Source organism: Pholcus phalangioides, unplaced genomic scaffold (assembly GCF_987345545.1).
Source record: "Pholcus phalangioides strain wild (caught in Gottingen) unplaced genomic scaffold, Ppha-v1.0 ptg000016l_1, whole genome shotgun sequence".
NCBI classification, from domain to species: Eukaryota; Metazoa; Arthropoda; class Arachnida; order Araneae; family Pholcidae; genus Pholcus; species Pholcus phalangioides.
Window position 1 is genome coordinate 6,189,495 of NW_028301609.1, and position 21,384 is coordinate 6,210,878.

The 21,384-nt window shown below is 36.9% G+C and overlaps 1 protein-coding gene across 6 annotated transcripts in view; it reads left to right on the plus strand.

The window, feature by feature from the left end:
- Nucleotides 1-4,718: 4,718 nt before the first annotated feature.
- LOC149074936 (protein NATD1) overlaps nt 4,719-21,384 on the plus strand; it is a 34,255-nt gene continuing 17,589 nt past the window's right edge. For 3 of the 6 annotated variants that reach the window (XR_016194312.1, XM_089245886.1, XM_089245885.1), the window contains exons 1-4: nt 4,894-4,929; nt 5,099-5,243; nt 10,412-10,521; nt 14,496-14,625. Coding sequence is in view for 2 of the 6 variants with exons in the window: in XM_089245886.1 (XP_089102012.1) it covers nt 5,105-5,243; nt 10,412-10,521; nt 14,496-14,615 (369 nt within the window). In the remaining 4 variants the exon portion in view is untranslated. Of the gene's footprint in view, nt 4,930-5,098; nt 5,244-10,411; nt 10,522-14,495; nt 14,626-21,384 lie in introns of all 6 variants that reach the window. The other 3 variants (XR_016194311.1, XR_016194310.1, XR_016194313.1) reach the window with 3 other exon arrangements.

Here is a 21,384-nt window from a genome sequence, read left to right on the forward strand (position 1 = left end):
ATTTAACACTGTTCCTCCCGAAATTTCCTCCGTTCTTTATATCTCTGTGAATATTTCACTTAAAATCATGGAAATTTTTTTCTGTTGGCATCAAGAGAGGCAGGGAAACAACTTTCTAATTGGAAGTTAGAACAACTACTTTGTCAACCGTATAAAAATTTAGATTTTTTTTTTATTTTGTTTCACACTGTATTTTCACCCTCAGAACAGTGCCGTCTTAACGCATGGGCCCACCCGGGCACGGCCTGGGGGCCTCAAGAGAAGAGGGGCCTCACAGAAATGAGATCCGGTTGAAATTTTCTAGAATGTACCTGGTAGGGCCTCAGAATAACCACTTGGCCCGGGGGCCCATGATGCTCTTAAGACGGCCCTGTCTCGGAACTGGTACAGGGTGAGTGACTTTTGAGCATATTTTCAATCGGAATCCTACCTCTACGACGGACGGTTGATGGCCGCATTAAGATACCCTGTGTATTCGAACTTTTTTGCTTGAAATTCGAATTAACCAAGTTCGACTGAATATAATAATATAATTTATAACGTCAATGAAAATACCACGAACTCGGATATAACGACACATTTTACCGTCGTTTTTTAGAACTAACGATAGAAGAAAGGATTTTTAAGAAGTTTGGGGAGCTCCTACCAAGACCGTAGCGGAGGGGAGGACTTGGGGGTTTGGTCCCACCCCCCCCCCCCCCACCCCCGAAATGTGAGAAAATGACCGAAAAAAGGGGAAAAGATTTTCCAATATAATGTCGCCTTTCCAATTTTTTCCCTTATAAAAATGTCCCGTTACCTTTTTTCGTCGAAATTTACTTAATCATTAATTTTCACTATTTTAAGATCAGAGATTAAAGTATTTAGTATTATAAATTTATAAGTTGTGTAAAAATAATTATGACTATAAATACAGTCAAACCTCGTTAATGAGTCACTCTTGGGAGAGCAAAAATATGACTTAGTAAGCGGAGTGACTCGTTAAACGGAGTGAGCCATAGCTGTGCCAATTCCTGCCTGAGGACAATTGGGACTTCCAAAACGTGACCAATTAAGCGGAGTGACGTGTTAACTGGGTGATGCACTAACGAGGTTTGACTGTACTCATCAGTCATCTCGCTTATTCGCACTGTTAATTTTTTTTCCCCGCTGAAATACATTTTAAATCATTACATTATTTTCAAGTATGTGCTGTATTTCTCGCCAAGGGTTATTCATTAGCCACATTTGGCGATTTCTCTGACAATTGTTAGTATTTCTATCGAGAATTGATGATATCTCCTATTTGTAACCCCAATTTCCTGTTTTCTCGCAATCAAATGTGGTCACCCTAATCCAGGGGGTCTTCAACCTTTAAGACATGGCGCGCCGCATTGAAACTTCCCACTAAGCCCGCGGGCCACCAACTATTGTAATTCAGTGACATCTTGAAAGAAGGAGGGGGGGCCCGAGTTAAACACGGGGAAAAAATGTAAGACTGTTTATTCTGAAATTATTTCTTTTTTATTAATTATAAACTTTGATTAGTTCTTAAATAATTTTTTCTCACTAATTTACTGGTTAAATTAATTAATTCTTAGACTAATTTGAATCTGTAATCAATTTAAACGATTCTTTAATTAATTATTTATTCGGGAATTACGAGATTATTTATCTCGAACTTGATTCGCAGTAGAGGGGGGTTAGAAAGGTCACACATATCCACTTACAGCCAGGGTCAAGCCCTAGCGAGGGAGGGAGGAATTGGGGGTCTGGTTCACCCCCCCCCCGAAATGCGAGAAAATAACCGAAAAAAGGGAAAAGATAGCCGAATCTATTGTTTTATCACTTTGGTTCCCCCCTCCCCCGGAAATGAAAGTGGTCCCTCCCTGAACGAAATTTCTGGCCACGGGCCTGGCCAGGGTCTCTTGACAATATTCGTCTCAACCTAAACTTGATTCGCAGGAGCTTCCTACATTCCTAAATGGGTCGTACAGATCCAATCACAGCCAAGGATTTTTGAGCTATGGGTCACGATCCAAACTTGATTCGCAGGCAGGGCCAGTTCTGGACATTTTTCAAGTGTGAGCGAATGATATTTTGATGATAAAAAATCGCCCCTCATCCTTCAGTTTGCGCCCTAAAATATCGGCTCCTTTCAATTGGCGCCTTTTGAAGCCGCGTAGTTCGCAGGATTCACGATCCGGCCCTATTCGCATGACCTTCCTAGATGGGTCGTATAGATCCATTTACAGCCACGGGTTTTTCAGCTATGGGTTGATCCAAACTTGATTCGCGTCAGGTTTTATTTTAGAAGGGTCACACAAATCCACTCACAACAAAGATTGACTACCCATATCACAACCTTGATATGGATGGGGGTACTAGATTCGAAAACGGAAAGGAGGACACCTGTGCCTGCACACTTCACGACGTCGCTTTTCCCAATTTTTACAACAGATGGCGCCACTATATTGACCAAAAACTGGACACTACAATAATTTTTCCCTACTGAATCAAACATTTAAAAAAATCAAAAACGGAAAATAAACCGAATGACGATACGTTTCCCTTCGCTTGTTCCTACCGTCTGGTCAGTTTTATTACTTTGCGGCCTTTGTCTGGAGCATGGCGAGGTTTTCTTTGGGCAAGTAGTTTAGTTGTTTTTTTTTTTTTTTGGCATTTCTGAAAAAGCTCTCATAGCCTTTGCCCTCAGAAGGTTTCTTTCGGGAGCGTTGATATAGTTTTAGTGTCGGTTGCATGCTATTTTCTTCATTTTTTTAATGGGAGGAGTAACATCACTTTCCATCCTTACTTCAGTACACGGCATTAGTTATCGGTGAGCAAACAATGGTATTATTCAAATGGATGTTGCTGTTTTTTAACTTCCGGAGTGGTTTTTTTCAGACTGTCTTTTTTTATGTTATAATGGACCCAGCTGAGCCATGATGGTTAAAATAGCATCAGCCCTGTTTGAAGGCATTTGGTTCTTGTATTCTGCGAATTTTGACGGCGATTTGTCTGAGTTTGTAACCATGTGTGGGGGCGAGAAAAAAGACACAAACACTCTTTTCAATGAAGAGACGCTGTATATGTTTCAGAATGGAAAAAAAATAAAAAATTCCCAGAAAAAAAATATAATTCCAGAAACCTGAAAATAAGAACAAAAGAGGGAATTTTTTTGAACGTAAAATGACATAATGGGACAATTGAAATTACAAAAGGTAGGAGGACGTGTCCTCCTAAAAAAAAGGATATCTGATAACCGTAGATTTGGGTCGCAACCCAAACTTGATTTCGCAGGAGTTAGTTTCCTAGAGATTTGCATGAGTCGTACAAATCCACTTATATTCTTCCTGTTACAATTTTTATATTCAGCAACTTTTGAATTCAAATACTATTACTCAACGAATATTGCACTAGAAGCTGAGCTTCCGTAAGCGGGGTTCCACAAAATTTGGCGATTTCTAATTTCACCAAAGTTTTGTACCTTTACGACCTAGAAATTTTTTGCTCGCCAAACATCTTCGACATCGTCATAATTAAGATGTCCCACAAAGAAGAAACTGGGCACTTCTTTTTTTTGGAAAGCTAAAATATCGCGGGGGGGGGGCTAAAATATCGCGCTAACTAATAAAAAAGGAACTGGTCAGCGAATCCAGAGCCTCAACTATATATTTTGTCATCAGGGGCAAGCCGAAATTTTGGCGCCCCTTGCGTGTAGAAGAGGCAGTTAAAGGACGAATTCGGCACGGCACCCCTTCTGATCTAGCACCCAGAGCACCAGTCCCGCTTGCTTATGGAGTCACATTCATATCAATGAAGAAATATATGTTTCAAAGTGGGATAAAAAATTCCCCCAGAGAAAAAGAAAAAATAATGCTGGAAACCTGCAAAGAGGAGCACAAAAGAGCGAATTTTCCGAAACGTAAGAGGACGCTTGAGATGACATCAAAAAGGGGGACGGTTCGTAACCCTAGTACAGGGTGAAGAGTTAACTCCTTTTCAGATCAAATAACTCCCAAACCGTTGGCTATAGAAACATACTTCAAATTATAAGAAGTATTTAAATAACGTGCCGATCTTGGATGTGCCACTTATTTTGATAAAGGCTGTATATGGGCCACCAATACGAAATTTCTAACAGCGATCGTACTAAGAAATTCGTTTGGTGTTGGGTTTGCCAGACTAAGAACTCAAAGTCCACACAAATGTAATGGGGTCGGTCAGGTCCGCAACTGGGAAGGGGGGAGCAAGCGGGACCGGTGCCCCAGGTGCTGGACCAGAAGGGGTTCGAAATTCCTCCTTTAACTGCATCTTTTGCATGCAAGGGGTGCCAAAATTCCAGCTTGCCCTGATCACAAAATATATAGTTGCGGTGTGGTCTGGGAGTCACATTCGTATCAATGAAGTCAATCAATGGAGTGTTTTTGTGGGTCCCCCCCCCCCTCACACTCATTCACCAATTTAGCCATCGAAATTCCCAGAATTCTGCTCTTTTTTTAACAGTTCCGTTTTAATTTTGAAGTTGGGGGAAATTATTGTTGTGGCAATACCTTCTAGAGCAGAGTGAGAGACTATAATACCTTGTGGCCGGTTTTATTGGTCGGAATAGTGGCGCCATCTACTGTGAAAACTGGGATGAGTGACGTCAGTAAGGGTGAGTGGGCAGGCATCCTCTTTTCTCAGTTTGCGAAACTATTAACCCTGCTCTGTAGTTTATTACACTGAAATAGTGTGCTGCCATCTAAGAAATATATAACCAACTAAATCATCATGATATGTAGTTTATTTCCTTTCCTTTAGATGACAACACTAGTCCTAGTATAACGTGTAACAAATACGTATACTTGAAATTTATAAAATGTATTTTGGTGTTTGATCCGAAGTAGTCAGATCTGCTCAGGTAAGTCACGGCCGTCTTGATATTTGTTTATTTTTAAAAATCCGGTTTGTTTACATCATTTTTACTTTTTATTTTCATGAGGTTGCACGGCTTCGGTTATATTGCGTTTAATATAATAATATTATAGCTTCAATATAATTACGTTTAATGAACTGTGAGATTTCGCGCTTCAATGTATAATTTGATTTTTTGTGAATATCTTATCTCCATTAGGTGAGTATGAACGGCGTCATCAAGGGTGGCTTCAGTCGCTGGACATTATATTCTTCCTCTTTCAAGCGTTTCTCGATGGGATCCTCACCGGAAGTTACGCACAACGTGAAAGGGAAAGAGTTTTATTTGGTACAAGAAAATGGTGGTGAGAATAATTTTTATTTCCCCTCCCTTTTGAATACAGAGTGAAACTTCGTTATAACGATACTCGATATAACGATAAATCGCAGAACAGTTATAATATCATGAATATAAAACCCTGTATGAATATATACATGCAGAATATAAATGCGGAGGCATACAGTAGAATCCTGTTTTAACGATTACCGACATAGTGAAAATCTCGTTTTAACGAGCACTTTTCTAATCCCCCTGATAACTTTACATAGGTAGAATGCAAAAGCCTGGAATTCCTTTATAACAAAGTTTCGTTATGGCAAAGGGATTTCTTTGGTCTCTTGGAGTTATAATGGGATTCGACTGTATTTATGGTTTTGCCTCCTATACAAATTTTTCTGCCTTCCCGCCCCCCCCCCTTCTCATATAATTTTATTGACTGACATTTACAGCCCTGCACTATAATCCCCAAAGCAGAATGTGCCGAAATCTGCGACGTATGTCGCAGAACAATTACCACTACTGCAGAACAATTTGGAAGAATTTTAAGAAAAAGTGCAAAAAACACTATTACATGTATGGGGGATTTTTACCGCAGAACATCTCCAGTCAGCTGAGGGCTCATCGCAGAACAGTACTAAACATTCTGCTTTGGGGGCTATAATCCTCTTGGCTCCCATTCCTGCAAAAAACACCTTTGTCTATGTGTCACTCTTATGGTCACTCACGTGCTTACATGCGATCACTTACATGCTTGGACATATTCCAGGTCAAGAAATTCTAGGTCAAAGTGAGTTTTGGTCAATCACTGACTGTCTCTCACTCTCTAGATCAGTGGTTCTCAACCGGTGTCCCTTGTGCACTCTCCAGGGGCACCGCTGCCACTCGAGGAAAATAAAAAACCAGTAAAATTTTAAAAAATGATAAATATTTTTAAATAGGGAACAGCTTTGGTATAAGGGACACGCCAAATTGGCGACTTTTTCCCGGCGATAAGTTGCCATCGTTGGCGCACTCTGGTTCGGTGTTGTTCTGCTGGGTTGTTGCTGTTCTGGAAAATTCTGCCAGGCAGCGTTAGTTGTTGTAGCGCGTCTTTTCAAACAGTCGTACAGCCATTTTGTCGTTTGTGCTTGTTTCGAGTGTTTGGATTACATTTTCGTCGCTGGTCAGGTTGTATTGTTCCCTTTTTTTCCTTTATTTAAACAGTGCCCGTATTTTATTTATACCCTGATCGATTTATTTTTATCCACAGTTTTATTTCTTAAAAATCCAGAGCTTATTTTTGTTCATACCATTTGTTTTTATTGTTTTTTGCTGTTTTCTATGCTGGTGATTTTTTTTTTCTGGCGCACGTAGTGTCTGGCGGCTTTTTCTCAGACCGGTGGACATATTTGGCGTCGGGAAAAAAAATCGCCAAAAATCGCCAACCTGTCACTTATACCAAAGCTGTTCCTTAAATAGTAAAACCTACCAAAATAGTTTGGCCTACGGGGATTTTAATTTAAAAGAGCTCCGCGAGTCAAAAAAGGTTGAGAACCGCTGCTCTAGATCACTCGGAACTGCTTTGGTATAAGGGGCTACTTGGAAATTTTTTGACGCCAAACATGCCAGACAGTTTAATGAAAAACCACCAAGGCTGTCAGACACCACGGGTGCCAAAAAAGTGTCTCCCCCCCCCCACCCCCCCACCGGCATAGAAAATGAAAAATATATATATATATATCAGTATAAACATAAATAAGCTCTGGATTATAAATGATTTCGGTGGTGGATTGGATTATAAATATCATATGAGACTGCTGGGTGCTATGGTAAAACCACAGAGTAATAATACTATAGAGTGCGCGCGAGGGGTTACAATGTGAAGCAAAGATCCGGAGTCACGTGACTCCAGTCGAAAGGCTGGTCAGGGAATCTCGCTGGCAATGCTTTCCTTATGGCTACTCGTATGACGATCTACACGCGCTGTCTTATTTTTGATTAGAATGGCCAACACTTGCGCAGCTTTCGGATGTTCTGAGCGGTTTAGGAAAGGGGGACCAGTATGCTTTCACAAGGGAATACTTTTTTGCTTATTCCCCTTCTTATAAATTAAAAATTGGAATATTAAATTGACGATGCAATGGATTTCTGACGTAATCTCAGTTTTTAACGACTCCATTTTGGATTTAATTCAATTAAAGTTCCAAGTTTTGGTAAAATTCAAATGTCATGAATCATTATTAAATGTTTTAATAGAATTTTTGGCAATAAATGATTGAAATTGTGAGTTTTATGAAGTTTTAACTGAAATATACGTCTCCGCAAGATTTGGCGAGATTTGGCGAGCTAGTGAGTTCATTCGACTTTTGCTCAACTTGGAAGAAAATATGCTTTTCAGGAGGAGAAATTTATGAAAAATATTCTATTTAAATAGAATGTGAGGAAAACTCCCCCCCCCCCTCTAGACAATTGCAGTTTTGCATAAAAGTGCATAACAACCTCTAAAAATATTAGTATTTTTACCCCTCTTCACACCTGAGATAAAACTATTACAGAAAAGAAATTTTTTTATTCATTAATTTATGTTTGTTGTATGTGAAATTGCCGCTTCAAACAAGAAAATTAATTATTCAATTGATTTTTTGAGTCAATATCTGTACTAAGACCTGAAGTCATATATTGTGTACCTCAGATGTTATCTTGAAAAAGAATCATTCTAAAAACGATTTAATACCTTAAATTAAGATTAACATATGCATACTTTTGAAGCGACGAGATTACATATGTCACATATATATATATATGTGTGACATGTGTAAATATTATATTATATATATGAAATATTATATCCTAAAATATTATATATATATATATATATATACACACTTTAAATTATTACATATATACTCTACATGGAATTTTAATTCTTATAATTTAGAGAAATTGATGATGAGATTCTGTAATTTTCTTGAGTAAAATCTATTTTAATCCTGAAATATTATGTAAGTGTTTACAGTTTTGTGTGATGAGGTTATAAAAGGTTTTTCAGGAATGTTAGAAATGAAACTTTTTCTTATTGTTTGAATATTATTTCATGACTGAATATGGTATGAGTGTGAATGTGTTACATTACATAACATAATATGATGCATTATAATTAATTATACATTAATTATGAGTATATAGAGTAATTGTAATGTTCTGGAAAGATATATTTTTGTTTTAATAACCCCTCGTATAAATAAATTTTCGAAATTAAAAGCGACAAAGTGAATGAAGAGAATATTTAAAAATATAAATGAATTAGGTTTTACAACATATACGTTGTTCCGTTTTCCAATATTTGTTTATTTTATAGAATTTATTTTTTCAAATCTGATACTCCCTAAATATTTCACATAAAAATGAGTGAAATTCATTGAAAAAATGAAGGAAAGTTTTCATCAACTTGATCGAATTGAGTCAAATTTCGTTGCAGCAACATCCTAGCTTCTGCGAAAACGCGCCAAATGTAATAGCGCAGAACCTGTTCTTTCCCCGACAATACTGCTCATCTTTTCTTCACGTTCGACAAGTTTTATGAATAGCGTGCGCGGTCTACTTATATCTTAAGTCTATGGGTAAAACCAACAAGCATAAAAATAATATCACTATCTAGACCAGCAGTTCTCAACCGGTGCTCCGTGTGAACTCCCAGGGTCTCTGTGGCCGCTCTAGGAAAATAGAAGAAAAACAGTAAATTTGAAGAAAAAAATAATTAATATTTTTGAATAATAGAAATAAGTCAGTAGCTTTGATGAATAAATAAAAAATAAGCCTACGGGGCTCCGCCATAGAAATTATTTACTGGAAAGGGCTCTGCAGGTCAAAAAAGGTTGAGAACCGCTGATCTAGACTAAACATCAAAACAACATAAGGTATCCACTCTTTTAAATAAACAACAGTCCTTCCTGTTGTCTAAATAAATATTCCCTGTATAAAAAAAAAAATAAAACCCGGACCCTTTCTGGGTATTCAGATTCTTTAAAATAAATAAGTATGATAAAACCTTATACGGGTCAAAGAAATTAATCCAAGGCACACCAGGAACTGCTCAAAATGGCTGTTCTGAAGTTTGAAAAGTTGCAAACAACAACTAATGCCACCTGCCACATCTAGAGCAACGACAACACAGAGAGCGCAATTATGTCGACGTTGGTGACTTAATGTCTGAAAAATGTCGCCAACTTGGCTCGCCCTTATACCAAAACTGTAAGCTGTTCCGGTCACTCTTTTGGTCATTTGCATGCTTAAACAATGTTTTGGTCACTCGCTAACCTGATCACTTGATCTCTAGGTCACTCGCTAACCTGATCACTTGATCTCTAGGTCACTTGCTAACCTGATCACTTGATTTCTAGGTCACTCCCATGCTCAAATCTCTCCAGATCACTTTTTGGTCACTTACTGGCCTGGCCCCTCGCTCTCTAAGTCACTCTTTTGGTCATTCATATGCTTACATCACTCACTGACAGGTTCTTTGCTCTCTTGGTCATTCTTTTGATCCTTCATGCCGTTGCACATTCTTTTGTTCGCGCCCATGCTTGCAGACACCCTGTAGGTCACTCTTTTGGTCAATCACTGAAATAGTCCCTTGCTTTCTAGTCAGAGACAGACATACACATAACAAACATTACACAGAAACAAACTTCACGGAAGATTCACTACACACACATTCCAACACATACCAATCGGTTAGACGTTCCACAGAGGAATATGGACGAGGTGCATGTCTGGTTTGTACTACGCTAAACAACTCCCTCCTCCCCCCCCCCTCTTTCCCACGTAAATAAGTAAGAGTAATAAGTAAGTAGTAGTCAGAGACAAACAATACATGGTTTCACTGCTTATGGACTACTGAACAACACATGCACCTCGTCCATATTCGTCTGTGGAACTTCTAACGAATTGGTGCATGTTGAAATGTACTGCTTGTGAACTATAAAACGTTTTACCATGCTTCTCACATTCTAATAATTTTGTTGAATACTCATTCCTCAAAAATTTGCCACCCCTTCGAATTTACCGCCTTGGGCTATAGCACGCTAAACAACCCCCCCCCCCTCCCACGTAAATAAGTAAAAAAATATCTGATTTCTTGATACCCTGCTCAATATGAATATTGAACTCTGAATTGATATTTTCATAATTATAATCAACTGATATCCATTCCAGATAAAGCTTATCTCCAATACAAGATGATTGATCATTCGACTATGGATTTGGAGCATACAATAGTCCCTTCAACCATGCAGGGAAAAGGCATCGGGAAAATTTTAGCTGAGGTAAAATTAAATTTTTCCACAATTTTAGTTTTTCCTAATACAAATTTTAAAATGTGCCTTTTTGTCATGTGAATCATCAATGAAAAATTTAGTAGCACATAAAGACCTTGTTAGTGTATAAATAAGCCGTAAAAAATCAGGCTACGCCAAGTTTGTAAATGTTCGAGCCTGGTCAATTCCCAGCATGCCCGAAAGATCGAGGTTCAATGAGGAATACACGATACATTCGAAAGATCAATATATCAATCTGTATTGAATATTGAATAAATATGTGAATCGGAATATGTAAAATAATAGTTTTCTCTCTCACTATAGTAAAATGTGTTTTTGCCAGGAAGTGGATAACGATAATGAAAATCGAACATTTAACTCTTATCACTAACCTAAATTATCATTAAAGCTAATTCAGAAATACTGTTACTCTGTTTTACATGTTTTTTTTTTTTGGGGGGGGGTGGGGGAGGTTTGCATGTAAAGAAGCTAAAACAAATATGTCACTTTTGTTACAATATCATGTTTTTCTGTGTGATTATTTGGCTTTTTTTTTATCTGCTTATTCAAATATTAAACAAAATGATCAAAGAATACAAAAATACTTCACAGACTACTAGATTTTCCATGTAGTTCATCTGATCTGTAAGAACGAACATGCTCAGTATCCACATTTGCAAGAAACCAAGATTTATGGTAACAAAAGCAAACATGAAATTCAAACTTATTCCAACGTACTTTGTAAAATATAAAGAATCCTATACTGCGGAGAACACACAGGGTTCAAATCACCCAATTCAGTTGTTACTTTGAGTCCAGATATTTAAGAATTTTCTTCAATCTGGGACTCAAATTTCCTGGCATGCCAGCCTCCCTCGATGTTTCCTAGTCTGTCAGCTAATGCGGAGGAGTACAGTAATTTGTAAAACTATACATGAACTTTGTAAACATTTATCTGAGCTCTGTCCTGAAAAATCTTGGACCTTGATGGAAATTTTTGAGTTTAGTAAGAAATGACCGTTTTCTTTCTCAATTTCTATAACACAAAATGTTAATGGCCAAAAATTAATGGCACAGTGTTTGAGGATATAGTACTACCCCAGGTTTCAACCCATTCTTAATAATTGCTGATTCATATGTGGCAACCGTTTCATAAAAAAAGAGCATTAAAAATCAAGCTTTGAGTACAACAACTGGGGCAAAACATTCCTTAGTTATGGAATATGGTTTTAAATCCACCCTTCAAAATTGGAGACCAACTCTGTTGATAAGAAGCAAATTCCTATTAAGAATGAGAAAGTGGTATACTGTTCTGTTAAGCATAGTACAGTTAATTCGTGATAACTCGAACTCTGATACCTCGAATAGCTGTTTAACTTAGTTTTCACTCAGCCCCAGAACTTTTTTGTATTTTAATGTTAAAATTATCTCTTAACGCAAAGTTTTCTTCCTCCAAGTCGAAGTTTTTCAGCAGAGAGAGAGATAAAAAAAACACACACATCATATATTTAGCCTCCCAGTGAGAAACCCCCAGTGTGGGTTTTCATAATGCAAGGAGTTTCTTTCTCGTCTGCCTTTCCCCACCCCCTCCTTCCCTCCTCCTATAAAAATTGACCAATGACAATAAATTTAGCCACCTGTGTTTGCATTATTTTTGTTGTGTGTGTGGTCATGTTAAAACCGCAACTTCACTTCCAAACATTTGCAGATGAATGCAGTGTTCTAAAGGGCTCAGTACAAATCTCGATTTAACATAAATTTTTCAAAAATCTTGAAAGCTTTAGATTTAAAAGAAAACTAGAAAATTATCTATGAAACAGAAAGAAATCCAAATCAAAAAAGTTTGTAGCTGAAAAGCACAGCATCCTTCCAAACATCCTATCAACGATTTTAAAAAATGAGGGTGATATTCATGCAAGACTCTCTGCAAATGTGAATCCGACATGCAAAAGACTAAAACCTTGTACCTTTCCAGAAATAGCTTTGCTGAAATGGTTTCAAACATATTGGATACAACACTAACATTCCATTATGTGGAACAATGCTTTGTGAAAAAGCTTTGAATTTTGCTAAATTAAATAATGTAACTGATTTCAATGCTAATGCTCCCGGCTTTGAAAAATTCAAAGCTTGAAACAATATTATCTTCACAGCCCTTCATAGAGAAGCAAAAGATGTTTCGCCACACATGAAAACATAAAGCCTTTGCTTGAGATTTTGAAAGGCTGTGATCCGAAAGATGTACAGTTTTAATGAACACTTTTCTAATCCCACCTAGATAAGTTTACATAGGAATAATGCAAAAACCTGGAATTCCTTTATAACAGAATTTTATTATAATGAAGTGATTTCTGCTGTCTTTTGAAGTTCGTTATAACATGATAGACTTTATACAATATTGATGAGAGTGAACTTTTTTGTAAGTGCTTCCCAAAGAGGACAATGATGTTCAAAGGTGAATCATGAGCAGGTGGCAAATTAAGTAAAGAAAGACTGACCATCGTAGTTGGTGTCAATGCATTGGGATCTGAGAAGCTACTTCTTTTGGTAATCTGAAAATTTAAAAACCCTCAATGCTTCAAGTCCGTGAAATCTCTTCCTGTGCAATATGAAGCAAACAAAAAGGCTGGGATGACCTCAAATATATTCAAACAGTATATTCTAAAGTTAGATAGAAAGTTTCATTTAGAAAAGAAGCATAAGATGTTAGTGTTCAATGATCATTGTCCTGTGCATTATGAAGGTCCTAATTTAAAACCCATCACTTTGAAATTTTTGCCAGCGAACACCCCTCTGCAAAATTGCAACCTGTGGATCAGTGCATTGTTAAGGGTCTTAACATTGGTACAGAAAGCGACTGATTAGAGTGGCAATTGATGACATAAACAATCATGTTACGAGCTGAATTGATGTTCTGAAAGCCATACTGCTACTTTCGGGCACCTGGAATAATGATGTTGCACCACAAACGATTGTTAATTGTTTTAAAGTGTGTGGATCCTTTGGTGATTGAAATGTACCAAGTAGGGATCATTTGTGGGAATTAGACAATTCCACCATTGATGATTAAAAGATGCTTTGCTTTGAGGGAAATATAGATAATGCTCCTTAACGTTGATGGCATGGTGCTGATTTGTGATGATATGTTTGATGGGGGCATTGTCAGTTCACTGCAAGAGGGAAAATGATGATTCAGGGAACAAAGATGATTCTTATTTTCTTCCTCCCCCTTTAAAGAAAAAAGCAATTTTGACCATTGGTACAGTGTAACGTTTTTATGGAGAGTGCAGACAATATTGCGTGGATTTATTTGGCTGCTTCCAAAGAGTCAATGACTTCCTCATGAGAGAAGAGAGAGGCAGTCAAAAATCACCGCATTTTTTGACAGGAAATAATCTGCACACTTTGTTTATAATTTATTTAATTTATAAGAGTATCAGGTATGAATCCGTTTCCATAATACAGCATTTACGTCTATTTTGTTTTTGAATATTCTCATTCAATACCCCTAATTAAATAAGATTCCATTAGAATAATTTATCGTCGTGAATTTTTCATCTACATTAGTTTGAAATGTGATATTCGTAAATGGCATATAGTTATTTTAATAAATCTTTCTTTTTCTCACTCTCAAGTCGGAATTTTCGATAAGTTAAACTAATGATAACTCAAATTTTTTCGCTGACCACTGCACGTTCATGTTATCGATATTTGACTGTGTTTGGAGTTGGCTTTAAACTGTACTTCCTGGTCTAGTAAAGATCAGGCTTTACAATCATTATTATAAGAGTTATTTTCTTTCACTCTATTCTTTTTCTTTATTGCTGACCATAGTTTATGAAAATCAAGTTCACCACAAAAAAGCATGGGATAATCAGACATCGTCCAAATAATTATAACTGTTGCTCAATCTCAGTGATTCATCATATAAATAAAAAAAATGTGTTATAATCTTAATAACTTTGTATTATATTTGTATTAAGGCTGCATTCAGTTATGCTAAGGAAAAGGACCTGAAGGTACAAATCACCTGCGATTTTGTCCAGAAGTTTGCTTCAAAACAACTCAGACCAGAGTGGAAAATTCTGTTGAAAGATTCCTAATTTTGAAGAGGTAAACAGATTGAAATAATGTCCTTGTAGTATATTTATGTATAACTAGCTATAATACCCGGTGCTGCCTGGGTTTTCTTCAGTTTCTGGGAGGATTGAAAAAGTGGCAAACCATTATAAAGGAATGAACTATTATACATAATACTGGTAGCATTAAAGAAGTGTCAAACCATTATAAAAGCATATGCATGTCTGAAACTCATTGCTACGGAGCTACAGTAACCAAAGATTCTAAGTTATTGTTAAGGCTCAGAAACCATTGTTGCCTGACAAATTTTTGCCCATTTTGGGTATTTGCCCAGCACTGCTGAATTTTAGGTCCGTTTAGTATATATATGCAAAATTTTTTTGGCAATGATAGATCTAAAATTGTAGATTTGTATAAAAAACATGCACACACACACACACACAGAAAATCAGTGTGTATATATATATATGCAGACTCTCTCAGACTAGTGAAAAGGATTCTTTCTGCACAAAATGGACTTTTCATTAGTCAAAAACATTATATCATAATCCACCTGAGTCCGGGGTTATTTTGGTTGTTACTCCAAAACGCTTATTGGTTGGAAGTGGATTCATTATTTGAAATACAGCAAAACTTTGGATCACGAGAAACTCAGTTTACGAGGGATTCACAAGAAAAGCCAATTTTTTTTACAAATATTGATTTCATATATGAGCAATGTGTTGCAAGACAAGCATAAATTCAAAAATATTTCAATATACATTTGATCTAGCTTATAACGATTTTATCTAAGATTCACAAACTCCAAAGACAAAGTAAACTTTGACTGTTCAGATTTTTTTCCATGATTTCGGTTGTTTTATTGAATTGCTTGTTTAAAGTGTTTTCCCCGCTTAAGACGTTTTTTCACAGCAATTTTTTGAAAAACATTATTAGCGGGATCCACTGTATATCACAATTAACATAATTATCATCCATAAATTTCACTTCCGGGCTGATAATTTTTGTTTTTTAAAGAACATACTCTTTGTACCACAAAACTACATAACATTCCGATCTGCCACTAACATGTAATATTCACCTGAACCTGACCAACCAGATGCACTTAGGTTCCCGCCACCTATGCAGTTTTCTACCTTCCCAAAGGATAGATGCAAATGGAAGTCACAGTCTCAGAAACCTTCACTGGAAACATCAAAGCCATCTTGCAGCAAAAGAGAGTGTCATAAAATATATTACTAATTGTGATTAGTTAGTTAACCTTGATAACCCTCAGAGGCAGTCTTGAAATGTTGAACCTCACTGTTGCCACAGTGGTGGTCAGCTGAAGTTTGTTTTGTGTGGATCCCAACTTTGAGGTGCAAATGGGAGCCAATCTCCCCATTAAAAAGTCTTGCCACAGAGAGCAACAGACCTACAACATGCAACTATTCAATCAACAACTATTCTTGATCCCGTTGATCCATTGGCGGGGGGTAAGTAGTCTGGATCACCATATGATGCTGCTGTTAAATATCTTGCCTAGTGACATTCTTATCCACTAGTGCAATATACGAGCCAGACATGCACTACCATTAGTGCTGTCTTAAGTTAAGACTCTTAACACATGGGCCCACCCAGGCACGGCCCAGGGGCCTCACAAAAATAATATTTGGTTGAAATTTTAAGGACTAAACTTGTTAATTTGTCAGGTAAGGTCTCTGAAAAATGTCTTGGCCGGGGGGGGGGGGGCAATTATCCGGCTCTTAAGGCGGTTCTGGCCACCACATGGGAGAAACATAATTCATAATAATCATGATTCAATTTAATGTTAACAGTTCTTTTTCCTCTCTCCAAAACAATGGGGAGTCCCTAACATTTATAGCATTATTTTGTTTGTATTTCAACAACTTTTATGAGGTGATATTTACTTACTTACTTACTGAAACGGCCACCCAGTTCATAATCCGAAGAATTTCTAACCGATGATAGGTCACACTGTGACCTATTTGTTGACCAGGATAAGGTGATATTCACCGTGAGAATTTGGCAGTGCATTGAAATTTAGGCACATGTAGTAGAATGTTTTGTTCTGCAAAAATGCAGTTTTGCATATGATATCACATGCTATTGATAAAAAAAGAAATTCAATAATTGCAACTACAGTTTTCACTAAATTTTAAAAACCTGAAATTCATGAACTGACACATTTTTATTATTCCTCTGGTCCTGAACGATACAAAATTTTTCATTTACAAAGAAATTTTTCGAAGCCGTTCATGTTCATAAAAATGGCAATCGACTGTAGGGTCGTCTTAAGAGCATCGTGGCGGCCCCTCCGACAGACCAGTCACGACCCAGGCTCTGTCCCTCCAGGGATATAAGCCTTTTACCCTTTCGGGTTGGGTCGCGCTGGGGAGACCCCTCCAGGCCAAATGATTTTTCTGAGGCCCTACCTGGCAAATTCTCGAAAACTTAACTACTTCTCATTTTTTCTGAGGCACCTCTCCTCTTGAGGCTCCTGGGCCATGCCCAGGTGGACCCATGTGTTATAACAGCATTGATCAACTGTACATACTGAAGAATCTTTATTCAGTCGGGCCTGCTTACAACGAAGTCGGAAGAAACATCAAAACTATTTGTTATATCCATACCAGCTTGGAAAATGATGTGTTTTAGCAAAATGAAGCTATTTAAATGCACGATATATATTTTTCTATGATATGAGTGTTCATACAAAGGTTTTTTATCAGCTGGCTGATGCTAAGATATATTTTGGAAAGAGAGAAAATTCAAACTGCTGACTTTGGTTGACAGGAGGGGGTTGGATAATGCTTACGTCATCAGCCACCCTTTATGAAAATATGAAATATTCTTAATGACGTCTTACTCTGTGCGCCAAAAACAAAAAAAACCTTTCGATAGTTTGTGGGCACTTGAAGTAACAACCCCCCCCCTATTGATAAGTGCCCTACAGATCCGCTCTAAATATTTGGCGGATCCAAGTGATCTGGAAATGTGTCCAGGCCGCTTAAGTGCTCTGGAACTGTACCACTCATCACTCAAGTGATTCGTAATTATATGCCATGGATCACTTAAATATTCTGAGAATGTGACGTGGGTAACTTCAGTGATGTAAAACCGCACTGGGGGCCACTTAAGTGCTCTAAAACTACGTCACATGTCACTCAAGGGATCTGAAAATTTGGCACGGGCCGCTTAAATGTTATGGAATTGTACCACGGGACACTTAAGCGATCTGTAGATGTGGCGCTTAGTTAATTTTTTTTTACAAAATTAGGTTTGAGAAGGGCAAGCCGCATCAGATCACCCCCGAGGCCATATTTGGTCCAAGGGCGAAAGGCTTTTATGCAATTTATCATTGTATGGCTTGGAAGGTAGGTTGCAATGAATTTATTAAAAATAAATTTTGCATTCATAGCCTTCAAATAACATTGAAATTAACAGAAATTGATTATAATAACATTTTTGCATTGAAAAAATAAATTTTTGATTGTGGGAGGGGCATGAAAGAAAGAGAGCCCCCCCCCGTGTACGTCTCTGATCCCACTAATATGCATTAGGATTCAGAGGGTCAGAACTGATGATGAAATTTTGCTTACGGGAGAGGGGGTCAAAAATGGCTAAAAATTTGCTTACGTAATAATACTTGAACAGTCCCTTTTATCAAAGGCCCAGTCACTGAAAAAAAATTTCCATCACTATTTTTGAATCAAGGAAAAGAAAAAAAAGCTGCTTTTACATCAGTATAAGCTCCTTCTCTGAATCTCTCCTTGTAAATTTTCAGTACAGCATCCGAAAACTTTCTCTGCAATTCGTCTTTGTTCTTCAAAATTGTTAGATAACAAACTTTCAGGAATCCTAAATTTCTTTGATATCTCACTTTGTTTCTAAATTTTGGGTTTTCCAACAACTACTGCTACTTAACCGTACATGTAGCCACACCCTTTTTTAACGTCACGTTTTCCAATTTTCACAACAGATGCTGCTCCTAGGAGTCAGCATTGAGTGTTGTTTGCATCCCTGGTTTTCCTTTTTATTTTGTTTCTGAATGGAAGAGGTGACATCCCCCTCCTCTTCTTCCTTCAGTGCATGGCATTTTCCCCTTCAGTACATTTTCTGTTGGTGAGTAAACGGTGGTATTCTGGGAATAGATGTTGCAGTTTTCTTCTTCCCAGAGGTGTTTTTGGACTGTCTTTTTCATATTATCCAGGAGCAGGCTGGGCTGTGGTTAGAATAGCATCTGCTCTGCTTAGAGACAACTTGCATTCTTGATCAAGGTATTTGTGTTTGGCGTCTCAACCATGAAGCATTCACTAAGCAGTGCATGAAGTGGTCAGTGGAATTTGCCACTTCCGTTATGGTATGGGGTTGTATGAGCGCTGAGGGCCCGTGAGGTATTTTGACAGGAATAGAGAGTAAATTCTGATGTATATCCAGAAATTCTAGAATACTGCATGATACCATTGGTTGAAGATTTATTGGATGTTGATTTCATCTTCCAATAAGACTATGCATCTTCTCACACTTCAAAATCGACCACTACTTGGCTCGAAGAAAAAACAAATTACATTGTGCTTTCCCCCCCCCCCCCCCCCGGGCCATCAAATTCACCTGATTTGAGTCCCATGGGGAAGTTATGAGGTGTTGTGAAGAAACGCCTTCAAAAGTTTGCTCCAAAAGACAAAAATGAACGTTTAATGAATTTGAAGACCACGTGCACAAGTATATGTAAAAAATATTGCAAAAATCCGCTAGATTTTCACAATATTTTTTTGCAAAATTGTTCAGGAGAGTTTATTAAATTTAACGGAGATGCCGCAAAATATTCAACATTTAATTGAATTCATTTTGAATGATTTCTCATAAGTTTTGTAACGTTATGGTAATTTTTTGAATCGAGTTAAAAATTATTGCAATTTTGTGATTTTTCTGAAATGCCAATTTTTCCTAAATTTGTAAAGTTTCACTTTTTATTTATATGTTACATTTTTCTGCAAAGTATGTAGAATCAGTCGACGTAATTTGGAAATTGTGGACATTTTCATTCCGGTGAAATACAATCAATTTGTAAATCATATAATGCATTTTTCACGTTATTCTAATTTTTTGAGGTGGAGCTGTATGTTTCAAAGTGAGAAAAAAATTTTCCCCAGGAAAAAAAACATAATTACGGCCTTAAGAAGGACAAATTTTCTAAGGCGTAGGACAATGTTTGAAATGACATAAAAAGGACTTCTGGTAACCCTGTATACATGCACCTTGTACACATTCCTCTGTGGAATTTCACTTCCACCTACTATATGCGATACGAAATTCATGGGACATGAAAAATCTTTGTTATATGTGAAAATTTGTAATATCTGTGTTTATTATAAAGAAGTCTGACTGTAGTAGAAAAATTCTAGGGTAGTTATCTTCAGTGGAATGATAGAAAATTTGAACAAATAAAGACAATCTTTTTTCTTTTTGATTGGTATGTTTAACTCTTTGATCTTTCACAAAGTGACATTATTATCCCTTGTTAAAACCAATTCCAGTCAAAAGAAATATTCTTGTCTACAATTTGATTTGCCATTATCAACTGAAAATGTCTACCGCAGCTACAAATCAGATGCCTCTATTAATTGTGAATTATATGGATCACTGCTGGATAACTGAATAGAATTATATAGCTACCCAAATGATTCCTACACTGTAAAAGTTCATGTGTGATTTAACCTTTAATTTTTAATTACATACAGGGATGGCACAAGTTGGACAATTTTGTAATCGAATGATTTGTGAAATATCAATTGTAATGTACCAGTTCAATGGCAGATGAAAAGTAATGTATACATGATGTCTACGTATTCACTTTGTCACTTGAATGAAAAATTGCCTCGTCACTGAAAATCCTCTATCCACAAACTTGGACTACATTAGAATACATTACTACTAATCTGCCATTGAACTTTTTATATCTTACAATTAATATTTTTCACATTGTTAACTGATAGACTAAAATTAATTTTGAACACATTCAATTGATCACATAAAAATCATATGTGTCAGATCACGTAGTTTCCACTATGAAGGTTGCTGTTAAGGTCCACGGATTCAAATCTGGGCAGAGAGCATCTGAAACAAGTTCTTTACCTATCGAGCCTGGCGGTATATAGCACCTTCATTTCCCATCCAACTCCACTGGTTGGAAATTGCCATATGGTGATATGTGATCAGAGTTAGTGTGCTGTAAAGTAGTAGATGATGTAGTTTTATGAATAGACAACCCTCAAGTTTTACAAACTTATTACCCTATTTTCCTGCATATGATTCTCAGATTCATGCATAAAAAAAAAACATCTGAATTTCTTATAGTGCAGATTATATACAGGTTTTTATTATCTGTGTTTCTTGGAAGTTTGTAATCAAAATAAATATTCACAAGAAAGTTCAGTTACAAAATTATTGAACTGCTTTGTGTCCACTCTGTATAAAAAACATACTATGAAACATTTTTCATGTACTGAGGGGGTATTCTTAGTTGAAAAAATAAATTTTAATGAGTGAGTTAACGAACATCACACACTGAAATATCATGTGTGAAAAAGTTACATTTTCTGCATATAATCTGTAGATAAAAATTTCACCACTTTGAGAAAAAAATCCCATTATATAATCTGCATCATTCATCAATGACGAAATCTTAAGGAATGGTTATCAGTCCAGCCGTACTGATAACCATTAGAAAAACCACAGAAAAATCTAGGCTCCAGAAAAAAATTTTAGGTGCCAAAAAATGTTTACCCG